Source organism: Brienomyrus brachyistius, chromosome 25 (genome assembly GCF_023856365.1).
Source record: "Brienomyrus brachyistius isolate T26 chromosome 25, BBRACH_0.4, whole genome shotgun sequence".
Taxonomy (NCBI): Eukaryota; Metazoa; Chordata; class Actinopteri; order Osteoglossiformes; family Mormyridae; genus Brienomyrus; species Brienomyrus brachyistius.
In genome coordinates, this window is record NC_064557.1 from 843,840 (window position 1) to 871,105 (window position 27,266).

The 27,266-nt window shown below is 46.1% G+C and overlaps 1 protein-coding gene across 4 annotated transcripts in view; it reads right to left on the reverse strand.

The window, feature by feature from the left end:
* Positions 1 to 27,266, reverse strand: part of slit2 (slit homolog 2 (Drosophila)) — a 120,592-nt gene that overhangs the window by 15,005 nt on the left and 78,321 nt on the right. For 2 of the 4 annotated variants that reach the window (XM_048995741.1, XM_048995740.1), the window contains 20 exons: positions 25,575 to 25,646; positions 24,580 to 24,651; positions 23,248 to 23,319; positions 20,908 to 21,051; positions 19,710 to 19,873; positions 19,337 to 19,360; positions 16,789 to 16,939; positions 15,937 to 16,011; positions 13,078 to 13,221; positions 12,307 to 12,450; positions 9,102 to 9,268; positions 8,688 to 8,820; positions 7,415 to 7,483; positions 6,771 to 6,842; positions 6,508 to 6,579; positions 6,062 to 6,133; positions 4,879 to 5,042; positions 4,230 to 4,354; positions 4,048 to 4,145; positions 1,121 to 1,260 (listed from right to left, as the gene is read on the reverse strand). In XM_048995741.1, coding sequence (XP_048851698.1) covers positions 1,121 to 1,260; positions 4,048 to 4,145; positions 4,230 to 4,354; positions 4,879 to 5,042; positions 6,062 to 6,133; positions 6,508 to 6,579; positions 6,771 to 6,842; positions 7,415 to 7,483; positions 8,688 to 8,820; positions 9,102 to 9,268; positions 12,307 to 12,450; positions 13,078 to 13,221; positions 15,937 to 16,011; positions 16,789 to 16,939; positions 19,337 to 19,360; positions 19,710 to 19,873; positions 20,908 to 21,051; positions 23,248 to 23,319; positions 24,580 to 24,651; positions 25,575 to 25,646 — 2,174 coding nt within the window. The remainder of the gene's footprint in view (positions 1 to 1,120; positions 1,261 to 4,047; positions 4,146 to 4,229; positions 4,355 to 4,878; positions 5,043 to 6,061; positions 6,134 to 6,507; positions 6,580 to 6,770; positions 6,843 to 7,414; positions 7,484 to 8,687; positions 8,821 to 9,101; positions 9,269 to 12,306; positions 12,451 to 13,077; positions 13,222 to 15,936; positions 16,012 to 16,788; positions 16,940 to 19,336; positions 19,361 to 19,709; positions 19,874 to 20,907; positions 21,052 to 23,247; positions 23,320 to 24,579; positions 24,652 to 25,574; positions 25,647 to 27,266) is intronic. The other 2 variants (XM_048995744.1, XM_048995743.1) reach the window with 2 other exon arrangements.

Below are 27,266 nucleotides of genomic sequence, written 5' to 3' on the forward strand. Positions count from 1 at the left end.
CACTCTGAATAAACAGTAATTCAGGTGTTAAAATAAAAGGCTTAGGGCATGTCCAAACCGAGAGGTGCTATTTAATTCAGCCCATATTTCTGCCAGCCCCATAATACCTTTTGGTGCATTGGTAGTATTTGCTGCCGTTTTCCTATGACAGAAATAATCGTGTTTGGCATAGAGAAAGCTTTGGATCCAAAACCCGCTTATTCATCACCCCCCCTCCCGAGCATGTTGTGAAGCTGTCAGCCCTAGTCTGGGCCGAGCAAGAGGGAAAAGCTAGTATGTAGCGAGAGAGCCAGTCATTCGTTATATGGGTTGCATTACGTATTTAGCAGTTGTTCTGCCAATGCATTCTGGGAAAATTCAGTCGGTTACACTCACAATCATTCCACTACATTGACGATGGCAGTTAAGTGTGAACTAGCCTCAGAGAAACGCAACATACAGCTCTGGAAAAAAAATTGGAGATCACTCCATATTTTTTAAGAATGTGCGTCATTAAATCTTGGTTTGATCCTGGTTTTGCTGGCAGAAAGCTACACTGAGCGGCAGGTTGTTTCCAGGGCTTGTAATTTCTAAGACTGCAATATGCAAGAACAATGTGAAACAGGAGACACTGGCAATAACTAAAAACCAGCCAGGTAGAGGGCAGAAGCGACTTCCAAATGCTAGAGATGACCGTCAGCTTATCCAGCAGTGTCTCATAAATCAGAGGATGACCTCAAGTGACCTTCAAAAGGAATGGGAAACATTAAGTGTAGGTGTGCAGTGCACTGTTAGGACAGTGTGTATCAGGCTCATAGAAGCAGGACTGAAGTACCATAAAGCTTGGAAGAAGCCCTTCATCAATGACAAACAGAGAAGAGCCAGGTTGGAGTTTGCAAAAAAAAATATGTATTACACACAGAGACACACCCATAAATTGAGAAATTAGTGAAACTGAAAATATTACTGTGGTCTCTTAATTCTTTCCAGGTATATACACACGTTAATTGGAAAATGAATGGCAAACATCCTAAAGCATTTTTGTTAGTGGGAAAGGGCTGTTAATATACAAACTCTGAAACATGTATGAAATTTTAACTGTGCCAGTGACCTCCTGCTGTTGTGTCCAGTGTGACCTTACCTGTATATTCAGGGACGCAGAGGCAGGTGTAATTGTTAATGCCGTCTATACAGGTGGAGTTATTTTCGCAGTCGTTGTCCTCGCAGTCGTCGATGTTTGTCTCGCAGGCCTCACCCTCGAACCCGTCAGCGCACACACACCTGCGTATGACACCAGCACACGCAGTTTCAGTTGGGAGCTTGGGGGGGGCGGGACTATAATCTACACGGAGTCCTTTGGGTCCCGATCGTTGTTATCTCAGCTGTCATTGAGCCAATTACTCTTTCCGACGCCTAATTTAAACTCAACGGCATCTAATCTCGCAAATAAAGTGTACTCAGCAAAAACGATGACAGATGTACATAATTTCTCATTAGCTACTTAGCGGAGCCAATTAATTCCTTTTCTTACAGGTTGGAGAGTGCACCTGATTAATTGTTAGCCGAAAAAGTTTTCCTAAGAAGTCTGGGTAATTGCTTAATGAAGTGCACAAGAGCGCTAGCTCCCATCCCGCTGCACCACCTTAATAAGCTTCACAGGATGATCTCCAATCTGCGGCAGAATTATTAAGCTAATTTAATGGAAGCCGCGCTTCATTATTCATGCAGGCCACAGCGCAGCCATTTCATTCGCTGATTAACTCGTTTCATCTTAAGGCGGCACGCAGCGGGTTGGAGTGGCACACGGGCAAGAAGCCATTAATTCGGCAAGTCAATAAGGAGGCATTGTTTCACCGTCACCCGCAGGGAGAGGCGACCGCGATTAATTTCGCCAGTCGATCCACGCGGAAGAATACGTGTCTACGAGTTAATATTAATGTTCCCAGTGTGGCACTTTTTACACCATAAATTAAAGTCGTACAAAGGTACTAAGTGGGCACAGAAAAACATGAAATGATTTGGTATTACAAAAAGGTAAACACAAGGTCCTACGGAACCAAAACAAGTGGCACCTCCAATTAAAATATTTCCGATAAAGACCTGCATGGCGCTTTCCTGCTCTTTGCAGACAGGAATGGTGTGACTGTGGGGAATTTCTCCTGTTTTTTTACTCTGAGATACGCAGTGCCATTAAAGAAATGTATCTGAGGTGAAGGGTGACCTCACTATCCACAGGCTTTCTCAGGATGCCGCATTTTATCTTTCACGGGGGGGAGGTCGATCCCCCATGCGACATGGTGAGCCATTCGGATTTTCACGTCCATTTGCACCGTCTTGAAATTCGGAATGACGTGATGCAGCGCAGAATGTCGAATATGAATCCCTGACATGTCCTACACGGTCACGATGGGTACGCTGTACATCAGCAAGGTCATCTGGGGATGAGGGCGACTACAATACAACTCCATACAGACAGATTCATGAAACACAGACACACAAAGACACATACAGACACATGCACTAAGAAATGCAAAGACAAAGCTTGTATTCATGTCTTTGTGGGGACCGTCCATTCATGTCTATGGGAAAAACCCTAATCCCAATCACAACACCCTTAACCCCTACACAGCCCTATCCTTAACCATAAGTAACAAAACAAAATACAAGTCTTCTGGCGTTTTTAGTTTACAGATTTTTACCAAATTGAAAAGTGGTTCCCAGAGCATCAAAATAACAGGTTTTTATCGCATTGTGGAGACATTTGGTCCCCACAATGTAATGCACACCTGGACCACACACACACACACACACACACACACACACACAAAAGTGTGCGCAAAAATACACACACTCAAGCTGAAACACACACCTGCCCCCAAAACCCGCTAGTCTGTTTTTACTGACTAGGCCTCTGCCAACTCGACACCTCATCAGCTTGGCCCCCGGTGCTTATCTGCGGTCACAGAGGGGCCGACGCCAGCGCGTCCCACCAGAAAGCCGCTTTCTCGCTGAGCGGCATGGCCACACTCTTTCCATAACGTGCAACAGAGCGGGCATTTGTTAGGGTGCACAAACAAACAAAGCTCACGGGTACGGCAGAATAAGGCCGCTTATCATAAACACTTAATGGAAAAATAAATTATGGATGATTGCCGTCCAAAAAAAATCTAAAAAATAAACAGAAAAGAATACCATGATGAAAATGGAGCAACAATTTAAATGTACCATTTAGAGTTTTTTTTTGCCACAGGGAGCCGTCCTCTCATAGATCTATCCCATCATCATGATGCTGTCAAAGGGCACCGGCTGGTTATCATGCAGACCAGCATTCGGCTATTAAAAAAAGCACTAATTCGGTCATTCGCAGTAACTGAAGCAGCCTTCCCGTTGACCCAGATCTTGCATATTTTAAAAATGTGAATTGAAGAACTGTTAATGGAAACACTCGATTTTTGAAAGCCCTCAAATTTTCCATATTCAGTTTCACTTTAGCTGGTTTTTGGCGAGTTCACAAAGTATTCGCAAAATTGCAAAGGGAACAGAATCTACGACTTAGTAGGTAAGTATGACAGAACCAGTTCTTCCACAGCTACTTACTCATTGAAGTAGGAGACATGGATCTTAATCTCAGAATGAGAAATGGCAAATAATATTCGCATGGCATCCATTCATTGCAGCACGTCCTTTTTTGCAAATTTCACTTCGAACGCTTATTGAAAATTAGCGTACGATTTTTTATTGAAGCACAGCTGCAGTCGCGACCCATGCAAGCTTCAGGGGTCCCGTAAGGTGATTTTTTTCTGTGAAGGTAATACCTTTGGAGGTGTGGCTATGAATTAACGAATGGCACTGATTGGCCCATCAGGTATCTATTAGCTAATTATCTTAATATGATTGGTTTGTCTTTATAAACAATGAGTTGCACTACTAAAAACGTTAGACATAGCATTGAAACGTTTTTGTGGATCCTGTGCTGGCGCTTTAATAAATCAAACATCAGAATTTGTACCCGATCGTCATTATTTTAACGCATCTTTATTACACAAGAAAAAAAAAAAAACGTCTCACCAAAAGTTGTTCACCTCTCCCTCCTTCAGATGACACGTCCCGCCATTCTTACAAGGGTTGGTGATGCACGCGTGAATTGGCACGTCACAGTCCTGACCCTGACCGTGAAATTCACTTTTAGCACGATGATTGACAAGAGATTCTTGACATTTTGCTGGATTTTTAGATGGTCGGGTCAGTACCTTAAATCCATACGGGCACGTGCACCTGTAAAAATCCACTGGGTCGTTGTGGCATGTGCCGTCATTCTTGCAGGGGTTCGACAGGCACGGGTCGCACTTGGCCAGGATGTTGACGTCGACGGGTCCTGGAAGGTGAAAATGAGCTTGGTGTGAGAATGGGTCCTGGTAGGTAAGACTGAGCTTGGCGAATGAGCCGCTTTCACATGAGGGATGTTCCATTCAAGTCACGAGGACAATCTCAGGGGCAGAGAGCAAGCAAATACTGGGGGATCAGCAGTACATCCACGGGCATCTATTGGTGGAGGAGGACGAGAGAAGACATGGAGAGGTAAGGACACTCTTGCCTACGTTTGAGGTCAAGGGTTGTGGTAGAGGAAGGTTCTCAGACATGGAGGACTTTGACTAGGCTGCTTGGTGGTCTTACCTGGCACCATAAGCCCACACGGACCAGTGGCATCTACCAGTTGTCAAGCATTCGTAACCAGAAATGAAGCAAGAGAGATGTCAAGCAGGGAGCATCTCCCAGAACCAACGCTCAAGTCAGATTGCTCAAAATGCTGATGCTGGCGAGCTCGCTCCCGAAATCACCTCTCAGCGGATCCTCATTAACGTTTCAGGGTGAACCGGCGGTACAGAAAGGGGGGGGTACCTTGGCAGGTGAACTTCTTCGAAGGTGTGGTGAGCAGCAGCTTGTCTGTCATGTCCCTGGGGCCGGCACAGCGGGCGATACCAGGCTCCTTGTACCCAGACTTGACCCACTCCGAGAGCCACTGCATGTTACAGTCACAGTACAGCGGATTGGCACCGAGGGCACTGTGCGAGGTGGGAGGGGCCAAAAGAAGACACAATGAACAAAGCTTACCCTCAGCATAGGACCCAACTTTCCAATGTATTTTTGGTTGCCTGGGTCATTAGCCAACACGCCTGGCAAAGGATAACTGGTGGACGGTTAATTGAACTTCTTCAGATAACTGGAATTTTAACGGCTCAATCCGGGTAAATTAATTAACGGGACATTCACAGGAGACGTTTAGAGCTATCTACGCCTTTCCCACACTCCTGGCATCAGTTCACAGACATTAAATACGCTGAGTGCATTGAGTTCATTGAGTGTTTTTTTTTTATTTGCACTATGCACTCATTGCAGCAAGAAAATAACATCTTACAAGCCAAGGACACTGTCATTCATGTCACAGCACCGAGATGCTCATTAAAAATGTTCCTCAGTCACAAATATTTTATTGGCCCAAAGTGCTGAGGAAGCTACCTGTTGACATATATTGACACACCCCCCAGAACCGTGCAAAATGTGCATCATTATGTCCGGCTGGCTTAAAATTGCTGCTGGGGGGGGGGGCAGAGGCGTGTAACGTGGCACCCCTCCGCCGGAGCCTCTCTCCTCCCATTACAACAAAGAAAATCTCTTTATCCACTTTTTTATGCACCTGTTTGCTTCAGTTCAGTGCTTCTAATTGCTCTGGCAAAGGAAACGTGTAATACTCCGCGGATTGTGTTTCCCGCTAACAGAGAGGCAGTCACAAGCACAGACACATCCTTTTATGGCCTAGAACCTTGTGTTTTTTTTGCTCTCTCTCGCTCTCTCCACGGACAGTACATCTGAATCACCACTGGAAAACTGATCCGGGAACACAAACAGCATTAATCAGAAACATCTCCTTATTCCACTACCTAGACAGCAATTTTTTGTTCAGCTCATCCCTGAGAAATCCCCCCCCCTCCCTATAAGAATTTGTTTTTCTGCAAAACGCATCCAGCTGTCCAAATTCCCTGCGCCTCATTCGCTCTGAAGCGTGGATAGAGGGTGAGCTTACAGATGTGACAACGAGGACAGGTCTTGAAAAGCCCCCTCTGGGATCACCGCAATGTCATTGCCGTGAAGAGACCTGCGGGTGGAACGGAATGCGTTAGGGCTCTCAGTGGATTCCAGAACCTTCCCGGTAGCGCTAATGCTGTCATTGACACAAAGGTAAACACAAATGGCGGTCTGAAATCATGCTGCTAGCATCCCCTGTGGCAAGCTTCACACGCACACCGTCTTTGGCGGCCAAAAACGCCACCTCTTATATGCCGTAATAACATTTTGAACCTCATCAGAAGCGCCAAAACTGCTGATGGCCTCGATAGGTCCATCTTGATCACCTCCGGTTTGGAAATCGTGTGGCTTGAGGGCTAAATTACAACGAGGCCCATGATCGAGCCCAAAACAGATGTCAAGCTACAGCACGCGGACATACGCCGGAGCAGCGAGGAAACTCACAGAAGACGAAGCGACTTCAAGCCATCGAAGGCTTTCGCAGGTATGCATCTCAGCCGGTTGTAGCTTAAGATTCTTCAGGGGGAGGGAAAAAGAGAGGCGGAAACAGAAGGTTAGAAACAGCAGCTCTGAGCGATTCTTTCACCGGCTTCCATTGTCACGTCGACGCAACGTTTACAAACAGACGCATCAACGCTGGAACGGCAAAGGGGTCGGACAGTGTGCGTTTAGGTACGGCAGCAGTACGGTGAAGTAGCCAGACTCACAGCGTAAGCAGCTCAGACATATTACTGAAGCTCTCGGTGGACAACGTGCTGATCTGGTTGTTACTTAAATCACTGGAAGAAAACGACAGTGACAGAGACGAGACAAGAAATTCGTATCACGGTTAGAGAAATTAGTACTTCGCTGACCATGCTGACAATCAGATCCACAGGAACAACATGCCGATACACAGGAAGCCTTTTCTCTCGCAATCACATTCTTGGTTATTCAATAATTTACTGTCTATAACAATACGCTGATGGGATTAAGAATCATAAAGAAACTGCACTGGTACAATGGTCAATAAGAATCATTAACTGTAATTTCATTTAATTTCAAAATACTGCTAAATGCACACATTTAGATACATGAAATAGAATATAAGCAAATATAATCTCTACATAAGAATATTTTTTACTTAATGCCATTTTGAAGACATTTTTCATTCTGGATTTCACCCTTTTTTCCTTCACGGGTTTACGAGTGACATTCGCTTCTGCTCGGATTTCAAAAGGGCAATTAACGGCGTATTTCTCAACAGCAGCTAATGACGGCGGCCCGCCAACAGGTGCCATTCGTGTTGATCTCTCGCACACGCGGAAGAGGAGATGGGACAGGGAAACGCTCGAGCGTGAAAGCCACCTACATGAGTGTTAAATGTTTGTAATTTGACAGCTCCTTTGGAACCTGGGTGAACTGGTTCCCATCCAGATATCTACCGGCAAAACAGAAAGCCAGGGTTATTTCCACATTAAGGCAATTTCCAGTGCTGCGGATGAATATTTATACTAGAACCAAAATAAATAATATCACATGTTCCCCAAAAGTCAAAGTCATCATATTAATGCATATTATTTTACCAGCTGTGTGGGTATTTTTATATGACCCCAATGTGAAAGACTGACATGTAAATATACATACATCCTGTGAAAACTACAGTGAAATACAGACTGAAGTCTAATGCATGCTTTATGGTCAATGCTCTGTAATACAACATCTTTATTAGATTTTTTTATATCATGGCTGGACAGGGAGGCGGGTCAAACATGCCCGTGTTTAAAGAGTTAAATAGATCCACAACCCAGCACTCAGCCTCCACCACGAAATAATTAACACCAGCTAAAAACAGAATAAATATTCATGGCATATTTAATCGACAAATCCTTCTCATAATACTGTCAGGATGGCTTTGGAAGTGGCTCGTCGGATGATATACAATAATTGAAAACTACAGTCGAGTGATGCAATCTATACTCTGGGAAAGAGAGAGGAATTAAAATCGGCAGAAGTGATTTAGCGCCTTAATGCAGGTGGCGTGATGCGACCGGCTGTCGGAGACTAACGTATGACCTTCGGCGAACGCGATTTCCCGTTTGGAGATTAGTGTTCAAAGGCTTAATTTGAGGTACGTCAAAATTTGCCAAAAAGTGCTGAACAAGCTTCTGGAAAAGATCAAGACGTTACAAAACCCCAGGATAGTTTTCATTCTCATTTCTGATGATTGTGATTTTTTATTTTTTTTTTATAATTGCCCTCGTTCTTAAAAAAAAAATTTAAATCGCAGTGTTGACGCAAGATATTTGCGCTGCATGATCTAATTCCTATAGGCTTTTAAATGACAAACTTTCAGATCTCTATTCCAAAAATCAATTACTGGCATAATTAGCCACACAATCAAGTAACGTGACCCTACACAACAGCAGTAATAAAAAAAAAAACAGAAGCCTTTCTGACACTTGGCTCAAATGATATTATTCTTCTGCTCCACCCATGACCACAACTTCCTGCAGAAATAACGTAATTAATCATAATTCTACACTATGCAATGATGCATCGGTAAAAGCAATGTGTGAACTACATCCTGAGTGCTGGCGATGCCCTAGGGTGGCCAGAGGCTCAGAGGTGGCCGAGTGACTCACAGTTCTGTCACCTCCTTGGGGATACCCTTCGGGAGAGTCTTCAGACCTTTATTGCTGCAGCGGACAACTGTGTCCAAACAGGTACACTCAGAAGGGCAGCGGGCCAGGGGGGAACAGCTGTTGTCATCGTTGCCTGGTGAAGGAAGAAGACCTAAACCTTCAGAGACCTCATACAATAGTGTTTATAAGCAAAGCTGGCCATTATTCTTAATACTGTCTGGCCTGTTCTGACTCATGACTCAATAACGATGTGCCGGGCTCCACCCCAGACCGCCTCATGTTTGTGTTAGCTCAACCTTCAAGCCTTCAATGCACACCTCGCCCATATGCGCAAGAACCAGCAGAAGACAGGGAAACAGTGAGGGCATCCATCAACGATGAAGGACAACGGACCTCTGTTGACCGAGCGCCTACCATCATCACAGGCGAAGTCTTGAATGGCCACGTCTTGAATGGGAATCTCCTTGAGGAAGTAGGGGCTCTGACAGCGGGGGTTACCCGTGACGATCCTCTTCTTCCTCAGCCAGTCCCCGAGCCAGGCAAGGTGACAGTTGCAGTTGAAGGGGTTGGCCAGCAGGTTCCTGGCAAGCACATCAAGGGCATCAAACTTTATTCCTGGTGCTCTGCTGGACTCAAATCCCATGACAACCTCTGGAACCACAAGGTAGTAGATCACTGCTAACCCAGGGAGCATTTTAAAGCACATGCGTGACATATTGATAAAGGAATGTTACTGTTTTTGCAGCACTGACCTTCACAAACTAACCTGCTGTCAACCATCCCAGTGCTCATTTATATTTTTATTATTAGCAATGTGATTTTGTACTTGATGTGCATAGCAGGATGACCACAGGACGTTTCCAAAAAAAGTTGGTCAAAGGACCATCAGTAGGGCTCGTTTGAAACATTCCTTTTATAATAAATAAAAAAAAACACAAGGCTACAAAAATTTAACGAAACCAACATCCCAACATCTTGTAGCTGCCTTTTAGGGTCACGAAAGGCAAACAGCATATCCCAGGCAGCAGAGGGCACCATGGTCATTGCAAGACACAAACACACAATACTCATAAACCAAATCAACTTAGACTGCATGTCTTTGTACTGCAGAGGAAATCAGATTACCCAAAAATAACCTGTGCAAGTCCACACACAAAAAACAAAGGCAGGTTATGATGTCCTAACTAGTACAGGCAGTTCTCAAGCTAAGAATGTACTTATGAACGGACTGCCATAAAGCCTTTTATATAAAAAATTCGGGTTAAATAAAATAGTTTGTAATAACAAACACGCATATTACTTTGTGATGCTCGGGAAAAAAAAATAGGTAGTTACTTTTATTATTAATGCATTATTATTTCTCAGACTTATTCACAAATTCGGCTTGAAGACCGAACGAATCTCATTCATAACCTTGTGTCCCGCCTGTAGATTTCTTCGCTAAATGTGACAGTTTGCATTCAGATCTATCACTCCCACCGCCGACTCCCCGCAGAGGTCACTGAACCCAGGTTTTACGCACCTTGGTAGATGACCGCATGTTCCATTCCAGCACAGGATAACGTCTACCAAGAAAACGGCATGGGATATTCTGATGGCTTCTGTTTTGTTAGGCTTTCGTAGCGATGAGATTCTACCGCTAAATTATAAACAACGGAATTACCCCTAACTGTTATGGACTGAGAGATCAGGTCAAGAACGCCAGGCAGGAAATTGAGTTTGCAGCGATGAAATTTGAGGCATATGCAATTTGCAGCTAATTGAGGGAGGCAGACATTCTGATATGTTGTCAGGTTGTAGCGTACCAAGCATTATCAAGCAATTTAATACTCAGATTGGACACACACTGCATTTATTTACTGACTTTTACTGAAACATGACTGTTTTGTTGGCTTGTCAGTCTGCAGCTTTCAGTTGGGCCACTGACTCCAGGGTCTGACAACTTACGGAAAAAAAAAAAAAAAAAACGGATTTTCCCCCAACTGACAGCGTGGCAGCTCAGCCGAACTTTCCGGAGAATTCCATTATTTACCGACGCCCTATCTGCAACCGCCAGGAATGAAAGAAGAAAAACAGATAAAGGGCTTAAATGACGGACGCTTTGCATTTCGTGTGGCAAGGAGACCTTGTTTATTGTTGAGCCTGTCATTCAAAAGCGGGCTCTGTCATGAGCTTCGGATGTATCTAACAAAGCTAGGCGCTGCGCCGCTAGGCTAATGCTAGGGATAACAGGATACTCAAGGATGGAGATATAGACTCTTAAGGATGAGGCATGATTGGACAGCGTGAAATAATTCATTCCCTGACAGACGGAAAAGGCACCTAAAGCTACTGGAATGAGAGATAGATCTGCAGCCAATTTAAGGCGAAAAGGCCCACAATACCTCCCTGTGCTGGGGGCCTGTCTTGCCTTTTGGAAACTGTCCGAACTCATACGTGCCGTAACCACCAAGAAGAACACATTTTGGCAGTGGGGAAATCCGCTTCCTCGGTCTGTTGTGAAAGTTTCAACCTCACTTTAGGACAGAGCAACAGAAAAATAAAAAGGGATGTGCTGATTCTGTTCCAGAAGACGAATACACAGCGCACTTCAAGCGTGTGTGTACTGCGAAGGGGATGTACTAGATGGCCATGCAGCTGTTTGTAGACCGTATTGTCCCAGTCGACCCCATACCTAGAAACTAGTCCCTGTTTTCAGTTTCCATGGTGAAAGTCAACCAAAGGCCCCCCCATGTTTCACAAGGTCAATCGCGGCTAAGGAATCAGATGAGGTCAATGGTGGAATGAAGGCGCGACAAATGCTAAAATTACGTCTGATTGGATATTTGGTACAACTGTTCTACCGAAATCTGTAGATGCTGTAGTTTATTTGTACATGTATCAAAGACTACTTCTCCATCACATCCTACTACATTATCCGTCCATTACTAAAAGTGTTAAAAGTGAGTTGCGCACATTTAAGGTGAGCTCGTTTTCCTCTGGTCTGCTGCTCCTGCACACTTCCATGACATGATAGCGCTTCTTGAGACCCAGCGCTCTTGCTGTCGCCCCCATCTGAATTCACAGCTGGTTACCTTCGTTACACAGGCCGCTCTTACACTTAACAGTGACAGGAGGGTGAGAATCGGAGCCCAGGCTCAGAGAGTGCCCCAAAGGTGAGGACCCGCCGGTGACATCATTCACACACACACCATAAGCCTACATTTCCTCATTTTTTTCAATGAACTGTTTGGCGAATCCTTGCTGTGTCGCTTCTCCCGTGGCCGACTATACATTAGGGTTTGATCTGCGGCCGTCATTTCCTCATTGCCGGCGTGTCATTGAGACGCAGCTCCTCCTCTTCCAGGCCGCGCAAGTGTCATTACTAACCTATTGCCGTCGGCCCCATTCTCCGCCACAAAGAAGCGGGGGCAAAATTCGATTCCTGGGAATCATTATGATTTACCTGAGTTATGGTGTGTCACTGCCTGGATCACTACCAATTATGGTCACTATCTTCTAAACAGACCGAGAGGCTACCCCCCACCCACCCCCTCTGCCTCCAGCTGGTGCTGTGTGTTGGAGGGGGGGGGATTCATTCACTGTGACAGATATGAGCATACTGGGGAAGGAGGCTTACAGCGTGGACAGAGAGTGGAGAGTGTCGAAGGCTCCTGGGGTCATGCTGGTGATCTGGTTGTCATACAGGGATAATAGTCGCACGGAGCTGAGGCCGGTGAAGCTGCTGTTGCTCACGCAGCTAATCCGATTGCTCCGTAACATCCTGCAAACAGAAAGCCCGTCATGACACGCGCACAATGAGACAGAGATCTGCGAGGGTGGTAAGTGGGGATCTATGGGGGGGGGGCTTGACAGGACAGGAGGAGTCATTGTCCTCTCCTGTTTGTTTTCAGAGCATTCATTAAGATCATCTTTCCCATAAACACGTCTCCGGCGAGTGTAGGGATTACGTGGCATTATTAAACGAGTGCAGGCAGAGCGAGTCTCTCTTCCGTGTAAAGCTTCTGAAGAATTCAGAATCTATATTCGCATACGTGGCCAACTTCGAGCTCAGGATTAACGCGGTAAGACCCTTTGAAACAGCTGTATAATACTTTCTTCACGGTTATTAAATCCTACTCATCATTGTCACGTTTTAAAAAAAAAAACATGTAGCATTACCATGGCAGAACAAGCGACAATGAAACTAATCAACTAATACTATGAACATCTTTAATAAAAACTAGACAAAAATCGTATTTTAACCGATCAGAATGTTATGAATTTATAATGAATAATATGTCATTACTGCACACAGACATATTGTAGAGACCGGAATCTATTAATTAATTAGCATAAACAGTGACTTGGGGCAGTGGATTATTTGCCTGATGCTTAATTTGGTACTCACAGGGTTCGAAGTCCATTAAGTCCTTTCAGCATCCGGAAGTGGACATTTTCCAGTCGGTTGCTCGTCAGAATTAGCTCATTGACCCCCGATGCCCCTTCGAATGTTCCCTCCTCGATGTCTGTGATCTTGTTGTTGCTCAGGTTTCTTAAAGGAGAAGCATCAGATAATTCAGCGGACTGGGAATCTCTTATTACCTGACAGATCTGCACTAGGGTTGCACCGATATTTTTTTCAGACCGCGTATGAGTACTTAGATTTGTGTACTTGCCAATACGGAGTAACAATATGAGCACTTGAGGCAGTATTTATACCAATGAAAATAACAATGACCTAACCTGGCATAACCAGACCAATATGGTTGACAAATCTTTCATTAGATGCCAAATCCTGACTGGGCAGCAAAAAAGGACAAATCACCGTACTTTTCAGTTTTAACGTAATGTTGCAATTAAGTGGTATCAGTCCTTGGTATAACTGGAAGTTTTTCGAGAACAAATATGAGTATATAAGCACAGTATCGGCCCAATACCTGCTGCCAGTTACGTTATCGGTGCATCCCTGTTCTCTATTCTGCGCCTATCATTATGCAATTACCCATTTGCTCAGTGAGGTGCTGTATGGTTTAAAAAATACAGACAAGTGCTACATGGACAGACCATGTCTATGTTTAAGAGGGTAGGTGGATGGATGGATGGATGGAGGGATAGTACCACCAAAACCACCACCATATTCAACCTGCCTCTATGTACCCCTGCAATCTCTATACATACACCAACATACACAAGTACACAGACTACGGACACATCACAGAATGATACATTTAGTATTGCGCAGTCAATGCTACATGTTAAATTAAAAATGCACATTAGCGTGTTTAGCAAAATTCTTCACTACCAATAAATGTGAACCCCTTTGTAATACTGTTCTCGATATATTTGCGCCTCTTTGATGGTGCCTCCTTGTCTAGTTAATCCTTTCCTACTGAGTGCGGTAACCTTAGTTTTTGTGTTGTTTCCACTTCACTGTCTGGGCTGTCTTGGCTAAGCTACAGTAGCTGTGCTGGTGCTAGGCTACTGATGGCGCTAGGCTACTGATGGCGCTAGGCTACTGATGGCGCTAGGCTACTAATGGTGCTAGGCTACTGATGGTGCTAGGCTACTGATGGCGCTAGGCTACTGATATTTCTGAGGTGCCATCATCTGCATCTGCCGGATGTGCATCTTAAAAACCATTAATATTGGTATGACTGGTTGTGGGTGTAACATCACTACTCATTCTTCCTTTTTCCGGTCGTTGGCTGAGTTCTTTTTAACAATTTGTCTACATCTGCAGCCTAGATCACGCAGCAACGACAGAAGAATTGCGTAAATTTCATCGGTTTGTCCATTTTTTTTTCATCTGCACACTTTGGTGGACAAAGGAGGAAATGCCAGTGAAACCTTTGTGGTTTTCGGAGTTTATTTATTTAATAAACCCCCCAGCGCGATTTTGGGTTCTCCCACCCAAGTCTGAAGAACATCTCTTTATGGGAAAGTTTGTAAGTGTCACACATTATTAAGATGTGTGGATACCAATTATCTCCTGGCTAATTGAGAACTTGTTTGCCATTATACTGGAATAATCCTGACCGTCTATGCCCCTGCATTTGGCTCCCAGTGTCCTTTGGGATATTACACGTCCAAAATGCTTTAATAGGCATGGGCAGCCAACTCACTGTCTCTAATCTTCCCGTTGCGATTTCTCTAATAAATACTTAATGAAACAAGACGTCAAAGGCATTGTGGGCGTGGGGGCAGCAAGAACAGGGATCGTAGTGACGAGATGTTACCGAAATTGCCTTCGGATTGCACCTCCTCCCCACCCCCCACCTGTCAACGCAGCGGCACAATGGAGCTACTCCTTCTAGGCAAAGACAGAACACTGCCGTTGTTGCATCACAGCATAAGGGCTCAAATGTGGCCCCTCTACCGAGCGATACTGCCAAGCGGGGCCAATTTTAGGATTTTTTATGGTGGGGGGCACGAGAGGGGTCATGATTCACACAGAGGGGCCAACCTTATTATCAGCCAACGACGTGTTTTGAATCAGTGAGTGACAGGAGAGGGTGCACTCTGGGGGCCAATCAGCTTTCAGCTGGGGTCACTGCCACTATGGCCCCGCCCCCAAATACACCCCTGCTGCCAAGGCCTTTCATTGGTCCACTGAGCCGATTACACGCTATGCTAAATGGCGCCTTTTAGTTAACAAAGCAGCAAAAATGACAAGGCGAGAGGGGAAAAGGAGAGGCGCAGTGCTGGCGGGTATATGGATGTACGTGTGGGTATATGTGTGTGTCTGGGTGTATGTGTGCTGTGGCCTTTTTAGCTTGTAGCTTAGCGGCTAGTCGCTGAAATGCAACTATTAGCCTTTAGTGCAAAAACAGCTTGGATATTACCCATTCAAAGCTGATTTGCTAAACCATACAAATTTCTTTATATTTATTTACTGTCTTATCGCCTCGGTCCTGATGCCATCTACCTGTTTTCTATACCTCTTACCAGCTGGAGGGCTGCAGTGAGCCCAGGAAGGCAGGGAGCAACCTGAAGGGGGCGCTAATCTGTCAATGGCCACACACATTCACACAGACTACCGGTAAATTACAGATACTGGACTGCAGGAAGAGACCATAGTACACATATATAAACATAGCGGGCGGGGGGGGGGCAGCTATCGAACCCACAGCCCTGGAGCAACTGTACCACCCACTGAGTTACCATACTGCCCTCCACGATCCCGTCATGCTCAAAATATAAGAGGGAAGGCAGCACGTTACGCCACAGTGACAGAACATCGATCCAGTTCCTCAGGGACGCGACTCACATTTTGCGGAGCTGTGCGAGTCTCTTGAAGATTCCAGTCGCTTCCAGAACTGTGAATTCGTTGTTGTTGAGACGCCTCGATAAACGAAGACAGAAGCCATTAGTCAAAAGATCTGTGTCTTAGATGGTGGATTCAGAAGACTGCTTCTTAAAAACAAAAACATTTTTTTACCACGAGACTGCACTGAGAATTAAACATTTGTCAGAAATTGCTAAGACATTTGCATTTATGTTGTAGGGCGTCAGATCAATTTGCCATCACTTGACGCCTTGAATACAATGTGTACTGTGTGTCCACAAGTTCCACAAATAAATGTCCCAATGGTATTATTCCAAAAGTAAAATCTAACATTGACAAATTTTTAAATAATGGTCTACTCATTTATTTACCTACAACTGCAGTTGTAGACCTAATTTGTAGCAGTGAAATATTCATTTCTTTGAATTACCAGGATATTTTTGGCATAAAAGTATCTTAATGAAAATCAGAACATGCTACAATCTAAGAACTTGTGGAAAATATTTCAATGGTAAGATCAGATGAACTTTACTGATCCAGGGGGGGGTGCTGGTGTGTTTATGCATTATATGGCTCTTCAGACTGGAACACTTGAGGGGAAGAGAGAAAACTATGTTCTTTTCAGTGTATTTGAAGCTCTGTTTGGGTTCTGTTGTCGGTACATATCCATCCCAGAACTGCATGTGTTTCTAATGACTGTTCTGTCCCAGAGGTTCTAAGAGAGGGGTGGGGGGGGGCATTCTTATCCTAGTACCTGACTGAAGGGATACTGGTGCGTGAATCTGGGAGGAGCTGGGAAGTCTGGCAGCATGGTGTGCGGGGGGGGGTACTCACAGCTCGGCTGTGTACTGGGGAATGTGCTCTGGGATGCGAGTCAGCTTAAGGTTGGAGCAGTCCACCGTGGTCCCTTCACAACGGCACTTTTCCGGACACGCCAGGTCCGCGAAGCAGTCGCCACCCAGCTTGGACCGGTAGTCCTCTGTGCCTGCGTGGGAGGGCGCGGGGGGACCGTTATAGCGGCGGGGGTCCCTTGTGGGGAGGGGAGAAGAGGGGGGAGCGTGGGGGCCAGGCTAGGGGGGAGCTGACAGATAAGCTGGTCTTTAAACGACAAGGATTGAGAGGAGGGCGGAGGACGACAGTCAGGCATAAGTGAGACGGGCCGCAGTAGGTGGGTGGGTGGGGGGGGGGGCATTCAGGTCCCAGAAATCTAGAGCAGAGGAAACTCAGTTGTCACCATGACAACAGGCAGCAAAATTTGTCTTGAAAGCCTGCAAAGCAGAGCACAGGCTCATAAGACAAAATACAGGTCCAAATAAAATATTAGCAGCACGCAGGGAACTGCAGGGCAAGATTTTTTAGATCCTTGGTAGAAGCGATTCAACGCAGCCCGCATTATTCTGCTGATCGGCTCCGTTCCCAGTTTCCGCTGGTGTTTCGGTGTGCAGACTCCTGCACGCGTGCGCAGACTCCATGCATTTAAGAACGTAAGTAACAGGCCGTCTTGTTCGGTGTGCAATGGTGTCGAACGCTGCGGGACCTTCCATGGTGCTTGACAGAACCATGTTTTACTCATACCTTGCAACCACATGGTTAGATCAAGCACAACGGAAAATCCTGCGGAATTTCCTCCGCCAGGTAAGAAAGGGAGAGATGGAGAGAGAGAGAGAAGGAGAGAGCACAGGATGAGGACAGGGGCTGGCAAGGACGACGGCTAGGCGCAGCAGCGGCAGGAAAACTATCGCAGCTTCGAAGCCAATACAGGGGAAAGGTTGCCAGTAATCAGGAAAGACTGACAGTCGACGCTCGAAACAAACCAGGCTGTATCTTTCTGAGCAAGAACCTCGCCAAGCTGTTAAAAAATATACCGGAATGCCACATGACATTTCAACTGGAAAGAGACACACTGAGACTGTAATTCATTCTTTTCAAGACACTGTACTGGGGTTTGGGGGAACCACATATGGAGAAGACTGGGTGGGGGTCAGGGGTCAAATGAACCACATCAAAGGTCAAAAAGGCACTGTTATGTCTGCGGAAATGTTTTACTTACAGCCAGTACGGCCAGCTCCTTAAAGTTCCCAAGAGTGAAAGATGGAAGAAAAACAATGGGTTTTATTTTTTTTATAAGATCCGAGTAATTATTCCTCACCACCCCCCTCCCCCCCCCAAAGGGTCAATCCCAGTCAAAATAAAGTGCTCAGATACTGCATTGTTCAAGTGTTTTCTATGCATTTTTTTTTCCTGCCTCAAAACAGCAGTGAAGATGTCAAAATAGCAAAGAATGTTGGTTATATAGATGTTGACAGCGCCCTGCTGGGAGGGAAAGTGCCTCACATTTTACTGTGCCGATCTATTTATCTATTCATTTCTGTGTTTGATTATTTGTCACATTCGCTTAATCATACAGAATGTTAGATTCCTGCTGCTACCACACACACGTGCTTGTCAGCAGATTAGACATGCGTGTGCGTTAGTCCAGGCTGCACACAGAAAGCCTCCCCAGAAGACCACGTCTGGGCTGCTCACGAACGCATTGAAAATGCAGGCTAATTCATCTAATTGTGAGAGAGGGGACCAGGCAGGGAGGTTCCGCCTACTTCAATAAAACCGAAGACCCTCATCCCATAATAATCAGTCACAGTTCCATCATTTAATTAAAAGTATAATGCTTCCAAAGCCCAGCAACCAGCAGATCGTCAAATCTTTCAACGACAAGGCACCTACTGCCTAAATGACACTCGGAGAGTGAAACATTTCGATGGAACATCTGGGAAATACCATTCACATTTACAGGGGTAATCGACTAAGCACGACATGCATATATTTTCAGCTTCTGTCTCCAACAGCATGACGCACGTCCTGTTGAAACAGCACGGAACACACCGTACGCGGTTAAATCACCTGGACCTGGTTGGGGGTGCCTATCTCTCCTTTCGGAAAGGAGCTGATGATCGCAAGGGAACCACCAGCTTAAGTCCAACAAGACCAGACAGAGGTGGAAAGTTCAGGTCCAGAAGCTACAAATCCAGACCAAGGTTCTGTTTCAACCAAACAGTTGAGTCCTCTGTGACTGTGACTCTTTATATTCAACTGGTTGGTTGAAACAAAACCTTGGTCTGGATTTGTACTTTCTAGACCTGAACTTTCCACCTCGGCGGCCAGTGCTCCATGCGGTTAAAGATCTGCCCGTCAACAGCTAGTCGGCTAATAGGCCACACCCTCTCATCTTGGGGGCGTATGTTGGTATACCCGAAAAACAGAGGATCATGCAGTGAACCAATACTTCAAGCATGATAAACAGGGGAAGGTGTGCTTAGGGATAAGGGGGCGAGTGGCAGGGACATTCGGTGCTTAAGCAGCTCTGTTTTAGAGCTGAACCTACCTGGAATGAAATATTGCTCTCTTGCTAAAGGGGAAGAGATGCAGAGAAACACAAGCTGAGGGTTGCGTAGCAGAGGAGAGGGAATGCCGCACGCTTGCAATAAACGGTAAACAGTGTTCAGAGAATCCCCCAAGACACCCAAAAAACTCTCTTCAAGTGAAGAAGCGCATTCCGTGAACAATTTACTGCTATGGCATTTTGTTTTCAGTTGGGAGTTTTTTAACGTTTGCGGAGAACTTCTCAATCAGTTGGTAAGCTGGCCATCTCATCACGGAGGAGATCCGATAAGGTTAACCATCGGGTTGGTGGGTAATTTGAAGCGTGTGAGGATCTCCTTGGGGGACGTGAGATTGGGGTGGATAGTCCAACTTACCCGAGCAGCGGAACTTCTTGCTCTTGATCTGGCCGATCCTCTTATTGGCCAGGCGGCGTGGGCTGGTGCACCGCGCGCCGCTGGTCTCGATGGGATTGTCCTGGAGGTAGTCGGCCAGCCACTTAAGGTGGCAGTCGCAGATGAAAGGGTTCTGGGCCAGGTGCCTTGAAGGGAACGCAAGAAGTTCACATGACCAAGCCATGGGAGGAGTACATAAGCACAATGGAAGTAAAATGACTACAATATCTTCCTGAGATCCAGAACTTCCTCTCTTACACTATACAGCCGACCCTTCTGCATCCCAGCAGGGTCAGCATAAGAATTTGAATGGGAATTTTTTCGCTAGTTTTTAGAAATCCTGTGAAAGCAGTGAAGGCCTGCAGACCGCACACAGAAAGCAATCCTCAATCCTCAATCCTCAATGCATAAATGATATGTAGACTGCAGGTTGGGAGGAGGCCAGGAGTGTTTATGGCAGCGTCTGGCTCGATATCTCGCCCGCCGTCATCTCACAGTGATCTTCGTATCTCACAATTTTCATATCTTAGCTCGTTAGCGGGACCAGGGGGACTCAAAAAATTTTACATGATTTTTCCAGGGGGTCGGCACTCCCAAGCCCCGCGACGTGACGGGTCAACTGTACAGGCTCCACTTTTAAGTCCTGCGGTTCCTTATGGAGGACAGTTAGGGCTTTGAGATGACATCACATATGTGGGGTTGTGCTCTTTACCACCCCAGCACTTAATCCCATCCATCCATCCATCCATCCATTTTCTGTAACCACTTATCCTATTCAGTGTCACGGGGGGTACGGAGCCTATATCGGAACCTATAGGCGCAAGGCAGGGAACAATCCAGGGTGGGGCGCTAACCCATTACAGACCCCAAGGCTCAATTTAAGTTAAAAAAACCCCTAGATTATTCTCTGCATCTCAGGAGGACATACAGGCATCTCCCATATGAACTGTTCTTCCCAGAAAGGATAACTTCTCAGCTTCAAGGAAAATCTGAACTATTGACTTTAAACCTCAATAAGTGCTATTTTTCGCATCATCCAAACCCACAGAACTGACTAAGCTGTCATCTGGGCGTTACAGTTATTTAGGAGAAACTCTGCAAACCACAACGCATAGAGTCATCGAAACATTTTTACCCTTTGAAGCACTCGAGTGGAATGACTAAGACAAATATTACGTACAGTGTTTGGATAGCCCGGAGCGAGGCAAAAGTTCCTTTGGCTATGGTCTGTAGCTTGTTGTCATACAGAGAGAGCAGGTTCAGGTTGTGCAGGTCTTGAAAGGCATCCACGCGAAGGCAGTTGATCTTGTTGGCATTTAGGAGCCTGATGTCGTACAAAAGGAAAACAAATGAAACCATTACAGTTCGCACACGTCAGGAAGAATTTCGCAGCATCTGGTTGCCTTTGTTTGACTGCACTGATTAGACTGTTAACTGCAATGCGTTACATGTCAAACACCGTTGCCCTTGGATACACCACGGGGGTTTATGCCAGCACCTTTTTTTCACCCTTTTTCTTGGAGATCCCCAAAAAAAAACTCAAGTCACGCGACACCTTGTGGTGCCTTTCGAAACGATAAAGTTTGCCAAGGGGGGGGAGGTGTGGGGGGTCCTAATTATTTGGCGACCCAGAGTTTGAGAACCGCTGGTCTATATGAAACCCTAACTTTCACGTCAAGTATGCGAAATCGCTTTCCGTCGTCCTTCCCTGAGGAGCGACACTAACATTTCAGGAATCCGTATGAACTCGCACGTGCCCGAATCGACTTAAAGATTCACCATCGGCCAGGTCCGGCTGCACGGCGCAATGCGCCCTGGGAGAGCGGGGGCCCCCGCGGGCGGATGTGCACCGGGGGAGGCACGTCATGGGGCAGACACTTCCTCAGGAATGCCGCATTAGCGTCAGCGGCTAACACTTGCGGTCCCCGTAATGATCCCCTTTCCCCCCGAAGACAGACATCGGCCGCATTCTCCATACATGCCAAATCACCACCCTATTCTGCTGCCGACGTCTTCAACCACCCCCAGCTAAAAAAAAGGGAGAAAATCTTATTACAACGGCACAGAAACCTCCAAGGGAAAAGCCCTTTTTAGGTGTTCTATCCGTACTTGCTTTCCCGACGATACTGACGACCTTTGAAACACAAACGTGCGTCATCCTGCACACCCCCGACCCTTTCTGGGTGGGCTCCCCCGAGCAGGCTGAGCCATCGGCCAGTATATGGGGCGGGACACCTGCGCAAACCCGTACGCGGTTTGTCAGCATGCGGGGATTAGACCCTGGGCCTCTTTCCTGTCATTAGTCACATTTGCAGATGAAAGATTTAATACCCCACTGAGGCATCATACAAAGAGCTCATTAATATTTTAACGAATGGTATTCTGCTTCTGCCATGGATCTGTGCTGCCAGAACCATCCTGGAAGAGCTACTAAAGCACGTCCTGCTGACTTTGCCCCCACCCTGCTCGCCCCAACCCCCGGAATGCGGGATACCACTCCAAATCCCAGCACTATAAAACTGACTGTTAAATGTCTGTAATCGCATAGATAACCCTTCTACTCCATTCTACTCCCAGCCACCCCCCCCCCTCCCCCCCCGCAACCCTCCCTTCCACTTTCAACCTTTAAATTACTTCCTATACTTGCTGGCCGGTGGAATGGTAAGCCAGCGATTCAAAGGTAATCACCAGTGTGTTATACCTCAGTCATGTGCGCCATTGTGGCCTGATAAACATATCATACAGGCCCTGATTCAGCCCCCCCCCCCCACCAGGGCGGTAAAACATGGATGGGGGGGGGGGGGGGGGGGTCATTCTGGCCAGAAGCCTGCAAATATGACGGCTTCATCGTACCCCAGCAACAGCTGGCCGATTCGCATGTTAAGCGCTCCTTCTGCGGCCATGACTGCCTCATCCAGAAGATCTGCCTGAATAAGCTACTGCTGGCTAGCCGGCTGGCCATATAGACAGTGCCGAATTTAGGGGGGGGGGGGGTGGCAGTGAGCTAGTCGGGGCCCTAAATACATCATAGAATGCCGCTGTAACAATTGCAAAAACAATAACCAAAAAAAAAAAAAAAACATCTGGGGCCCCCAGCAACTCGGGGCCCCTGTGCTATAGCTAAACCTGGCATTGCATTTAGCAAAAGCGGGGGGATCGAGAGCCCCTATTCAAAAGTCTGCTGGTGGGGGAGTTAGTGGAGAGTAAGAAAAGACCATATCTCTGTAAAACACATTTCAATAAAAATAAAATTTGTTGCAAGCTCGGTCCCTTGAACAAAAGTATAATTCTCTTCCTATCCGATATATTACTGTTGCTTGTGCAGGGAATGTGACAGGTATTTTTTTTTTTTACTTTATAAGTATAGTGTCTTTTCTGTTGACAAGAAATACCTCTTCATTACAGCTTCCCATAAATATATGAATTTTTGCTTGCATAAGCATAATTTACTTTATCTGCTGGTAAAATATAAATACAGTGTTCTATCCAGACAGACGCGCCGGTGCAGTCCCACACTCACAGTAACTGCAGAGCAAACAGGCCCTCGAAGAGATTTTTGGGGAGTTCTGTGATTTTGTTTCCATACAGCACTCTGAAACAGAGCAAAAAAAGCAAAGAATGAATTAATTATTCCATAAAAGAGAGGAGGCGAATGTGCAGGCCCAGTGCATTTGGCGAAGGTCACCTCCATCATCGTGGGACAGAGAAGAGCCACTGTAGAATTCACCCAATTTTAAACTCGATTACTGAAAAATAACATTTTTATCTCTTTTTCCGTCGGTCACGTCTTGCCGTCTTTGTGTTAGGTAAATATTTCAAATGCACATTTCAAAGTCACCATGATTCATCTATGCCTGTGAAGCGAAGCTTGCTTTCATTTTGTCCCGCATCCAGCGGAGATTCCAGAGGAGGAAATAGCTGTAAGGGGGCCGTGTCATTCTGCCACTGTCATTAAAAATCTAACCCCCTCCCTCCAGAGGAGCCGCTGAAAAAACAACTGGCCAGCGATCGCCAGAAAGTGTCGCTGAATCACAGTACCCCGCCGGTAAACATGGCAGGGCCCAATATGAAAACCATATGTGTCCCCCCCCCCCAAACCATCACCAGAGCTGGGGGGTGGAGCATGTAGCGAGGGCGGGTGAGGGGGGCGGAGTCTGGATGTTGAGATAACCCCAGGCGATGCTTTTGATGAACTCCAGAAGCCGTCGCCCCCCCCCAGTGTGATCTGGCGAGTCACAGGGTCTCATGGATGGTATGGGGGGGGGGGGGGTCCCCACCAGCTCGCATGATCAGAATCAGGTCGACGGGCTAATTCTAGATCCTATGCAGAACTATATTCATGCGACAACGACAACAAAAAAAATGTGCTCTTCAAGAAATCTGGAAGAACATGATTGTTTTAGATGTGTGGTTAATATAAACCGAGCGGCAGGACCCTGTTACGTGCAGAGAGTAGCCAGGAGGGGCGATATTCACGCGAGAAGTTTCGCAACATCTGCGGTGACCAGCAGGCGATATCGGACACTCTGCGATTGCACTTGATTGCATGCACCCACCCCTCATGATCCTGCACCCCATGCAGGTCGAAGGCTGAGCTTGAAATCTATCCCGGGAACCACGAGGTATAAGCCATGAGGTGGGGGGAGGAACCCCCAGCAGGAAGGCAGTTCATTACAAGGCACGAGCTCTGTAATTAGAGCCAGTAGTTCAGTATTGCTGTAGCCCCGATGAGAAACTCCTGAAAACACAAAAGTCGGCATGGGGATTCAAACCCACACCCACCGAGGCACCGCTACATCACAAATCACAGAAGCCCGTACGGCCGCCGAGCCTGGCACTAAGACACACTTACAGTGAGTTGAGGGAGCGGAGGCCTTGGAAGGAGTCAGGAGCCAATTCTGAAATCTGGTTGTTGCTCAGGTCTCTGCAAGGAAAGAGGATGTTTCACTGGGAGTCGATCCAAATACCACCAGGCCCAATCACCCCCCACCCCCAGCCAGCCGAAGTTATAAATTCCTTATGTAAAGACCAGAGGCAATACGGAGGTATAACTAGCTGCTGTCTTCACAGTATTTTTGGCCCTTTCCGGTTTCCATCCCCATTCCTTGTGTAACTGCGCTGGATTGCTCCCTGCCGGCGAGGAACGTCAGGAAGATATGTGGGGAGCCGGCGGGGGGGGGGGGGGGGGGGACTTCCTCACCAAAACCAGAACCAAACAGAGTTCCAAATGCTATAGGAGGTAATCCCGTCAGAGGAACGTCTAATGACGAAACACAGAAGTGCTTCCAGGTTTCGGGAATTTTGGGAGAACTTGTCATGTCGGGATATCCTTGGAAGCATGATGTTTTCCGTTACTGTAAAAATTGTCAGGACTTGTATATACGCTGCTGTACAAAGGTGAAACAATGTAATTGCGTATTTTATCGAAATTGCCCGAAATCGGGTCACTCCGATCTCGTTTCTCGTTTCATCTCGTGACAAAATATCCTAGTTCAATTATACTTAGTTTTGAAGAAAACACTATCATTTATACCTACTATACTATACACACTATCAGTGTACCTACTATACCGGCCCTACATTTGAACCCCTTGCACGGTTTCAGCTCCAGGTACAGTACAGTATGCAGTTACTTTCATTATTACTGTATTATTATTATTATGTACAGAATTATTACTGTTCCAACTTACCTACATATTCCACTTAAAGACAGACATAGGGAATGGATCTCGTCCATAACCTGAGGGCTGCCTGTACTGCGTTTTGACAATATGGCAGTATGTTTCTGTGTGTTTGCGATTTACAATGTAAGCTATTTATTTCAGTACAAAGGCTCTTCCAACTTACATTCGTCGCAGCTTTTTGTACGGGGAGAAGGCTCCGGGCGGGATGACCCTGATCGCATTCTGCTCCAAGCGGCTAAAAAAAAAACACAATCCCAGATTTATGTAGCCGATTGAAGTAACACGCTCTGTGCCGTGTTGTGTTGGGCAGACACACGGTCTGGGGTTACATACGACCTTCAATTTGAATGTGCCTCTGACCTCAGCACCACAGTTACGTAAATAATCGGCAGCGACTTCCTGAGACCAAAGTAACGAACAGAAACAAGGTAAATCTGAACCGCGCGTGCGAAAACAACCTTACTAAAGGACGAAAGTTGAAGTAAATTGCTACGCAGAGGCAAAATGCTTTGAAACTTTGTTTATATACAAATACTCATGTTACAATACACATCATCAGGGTTGGTCGTTTTCTGGACCAAAATCACACGTTTAAAAATGACAAAACCATTTGTATAGCCTGTTTCTCTTCTATTATCTTCTCTCCTGACTCAAAGACGCAATGTACGTATAAAGGGAAAGCCAAGGTCAGCCTGAAAGAAGCTAGAGTTTTTCACATTGTGTCTGTAATAAATTACAGCAGGCCATCCATTTAGAGAGTGTCCCATTAAGAATGGCCGTCACATTAAAGTCCTCCGAAAAGAGACTGATCATTTCAAATTTCCGAAAAGGCGAGCAATTAGACACTGACTGAAAGGGATTTTTAGAGGGATAGGCGGGTTGGGGTGGGGGGGGTGGTTCCTTAAAAAAAATTTGAAGGAGGGATTCTGAAGAGCGCTGTGGGTTTCGGCGAGGTTGTGTTTTCAAAGACAGATGCTTAGCGCTTAGCGCCTGATATCCTGCTGTCTGATACCGCGGTTAATCTGACCAACATCGGCCTGGTCTTTCACTGCAGGTTCCAGGGTATTGTTCCATGAAGGATCTAATTAAACCTGCTCTGGACCCACAATACTGAACTAAAGAAAGCGCTTACGTGAAATATCCATGACCTCCAACAAGCCGCGGCGTCTTTCAAGCGCTTTCCGAGAGTCAGGATCGTACTTTGTTCATACAGAAATCATCGCTAAGCTATCAATACTACATTATGGGGACAAATATTCGTTAAAGTATATCAATGGTGGATAATGGATGATAGAAGCATTCAAAATGGGTCAATACATTTTCAGCAGATCTTTTCCCATGGGTTGTGACATTTTAGACAAAATAGATACCATACCTTAAAACGCAGAATGTAACTTTAGGGTGTTTCATTTAAACATCCTATTAAAAATACAAAAAAACAAAATGAGCAAATAAACTAAATTAAGGCTGAAAATCGGTTTTAAAACGATAACTATGATTCTTGGTCACCTCTCTGTTTAGTTTAGGCGTCTACTGCAGTGCCTGTCAGACGGCTTATCCTTCTCTCAGGTTTCAGGCTCCCGTTGCAGAAGAGCATGTCAGCCGGGCAGTGACCGGCACCGCTGGTGACCAAATGCCCCCAGGAATAGGGGACGGGCGACGAGGCCCCCGCCACTTGGAAGCCATTTATCGAGCCAGCAGTCAGGGCGGCCGTCATGAATAAAGATGCTCTCTCAGCACACGGGGGGCAGCTAGTGAGAGCACCAGCTAATTCCACACAGGCTGTACTCTCCCCCCCCCAAGGCAGCACCCAGGTCCCTACGGCCTAGCCTCCGCCTTTCAATGCCCCCTAAGC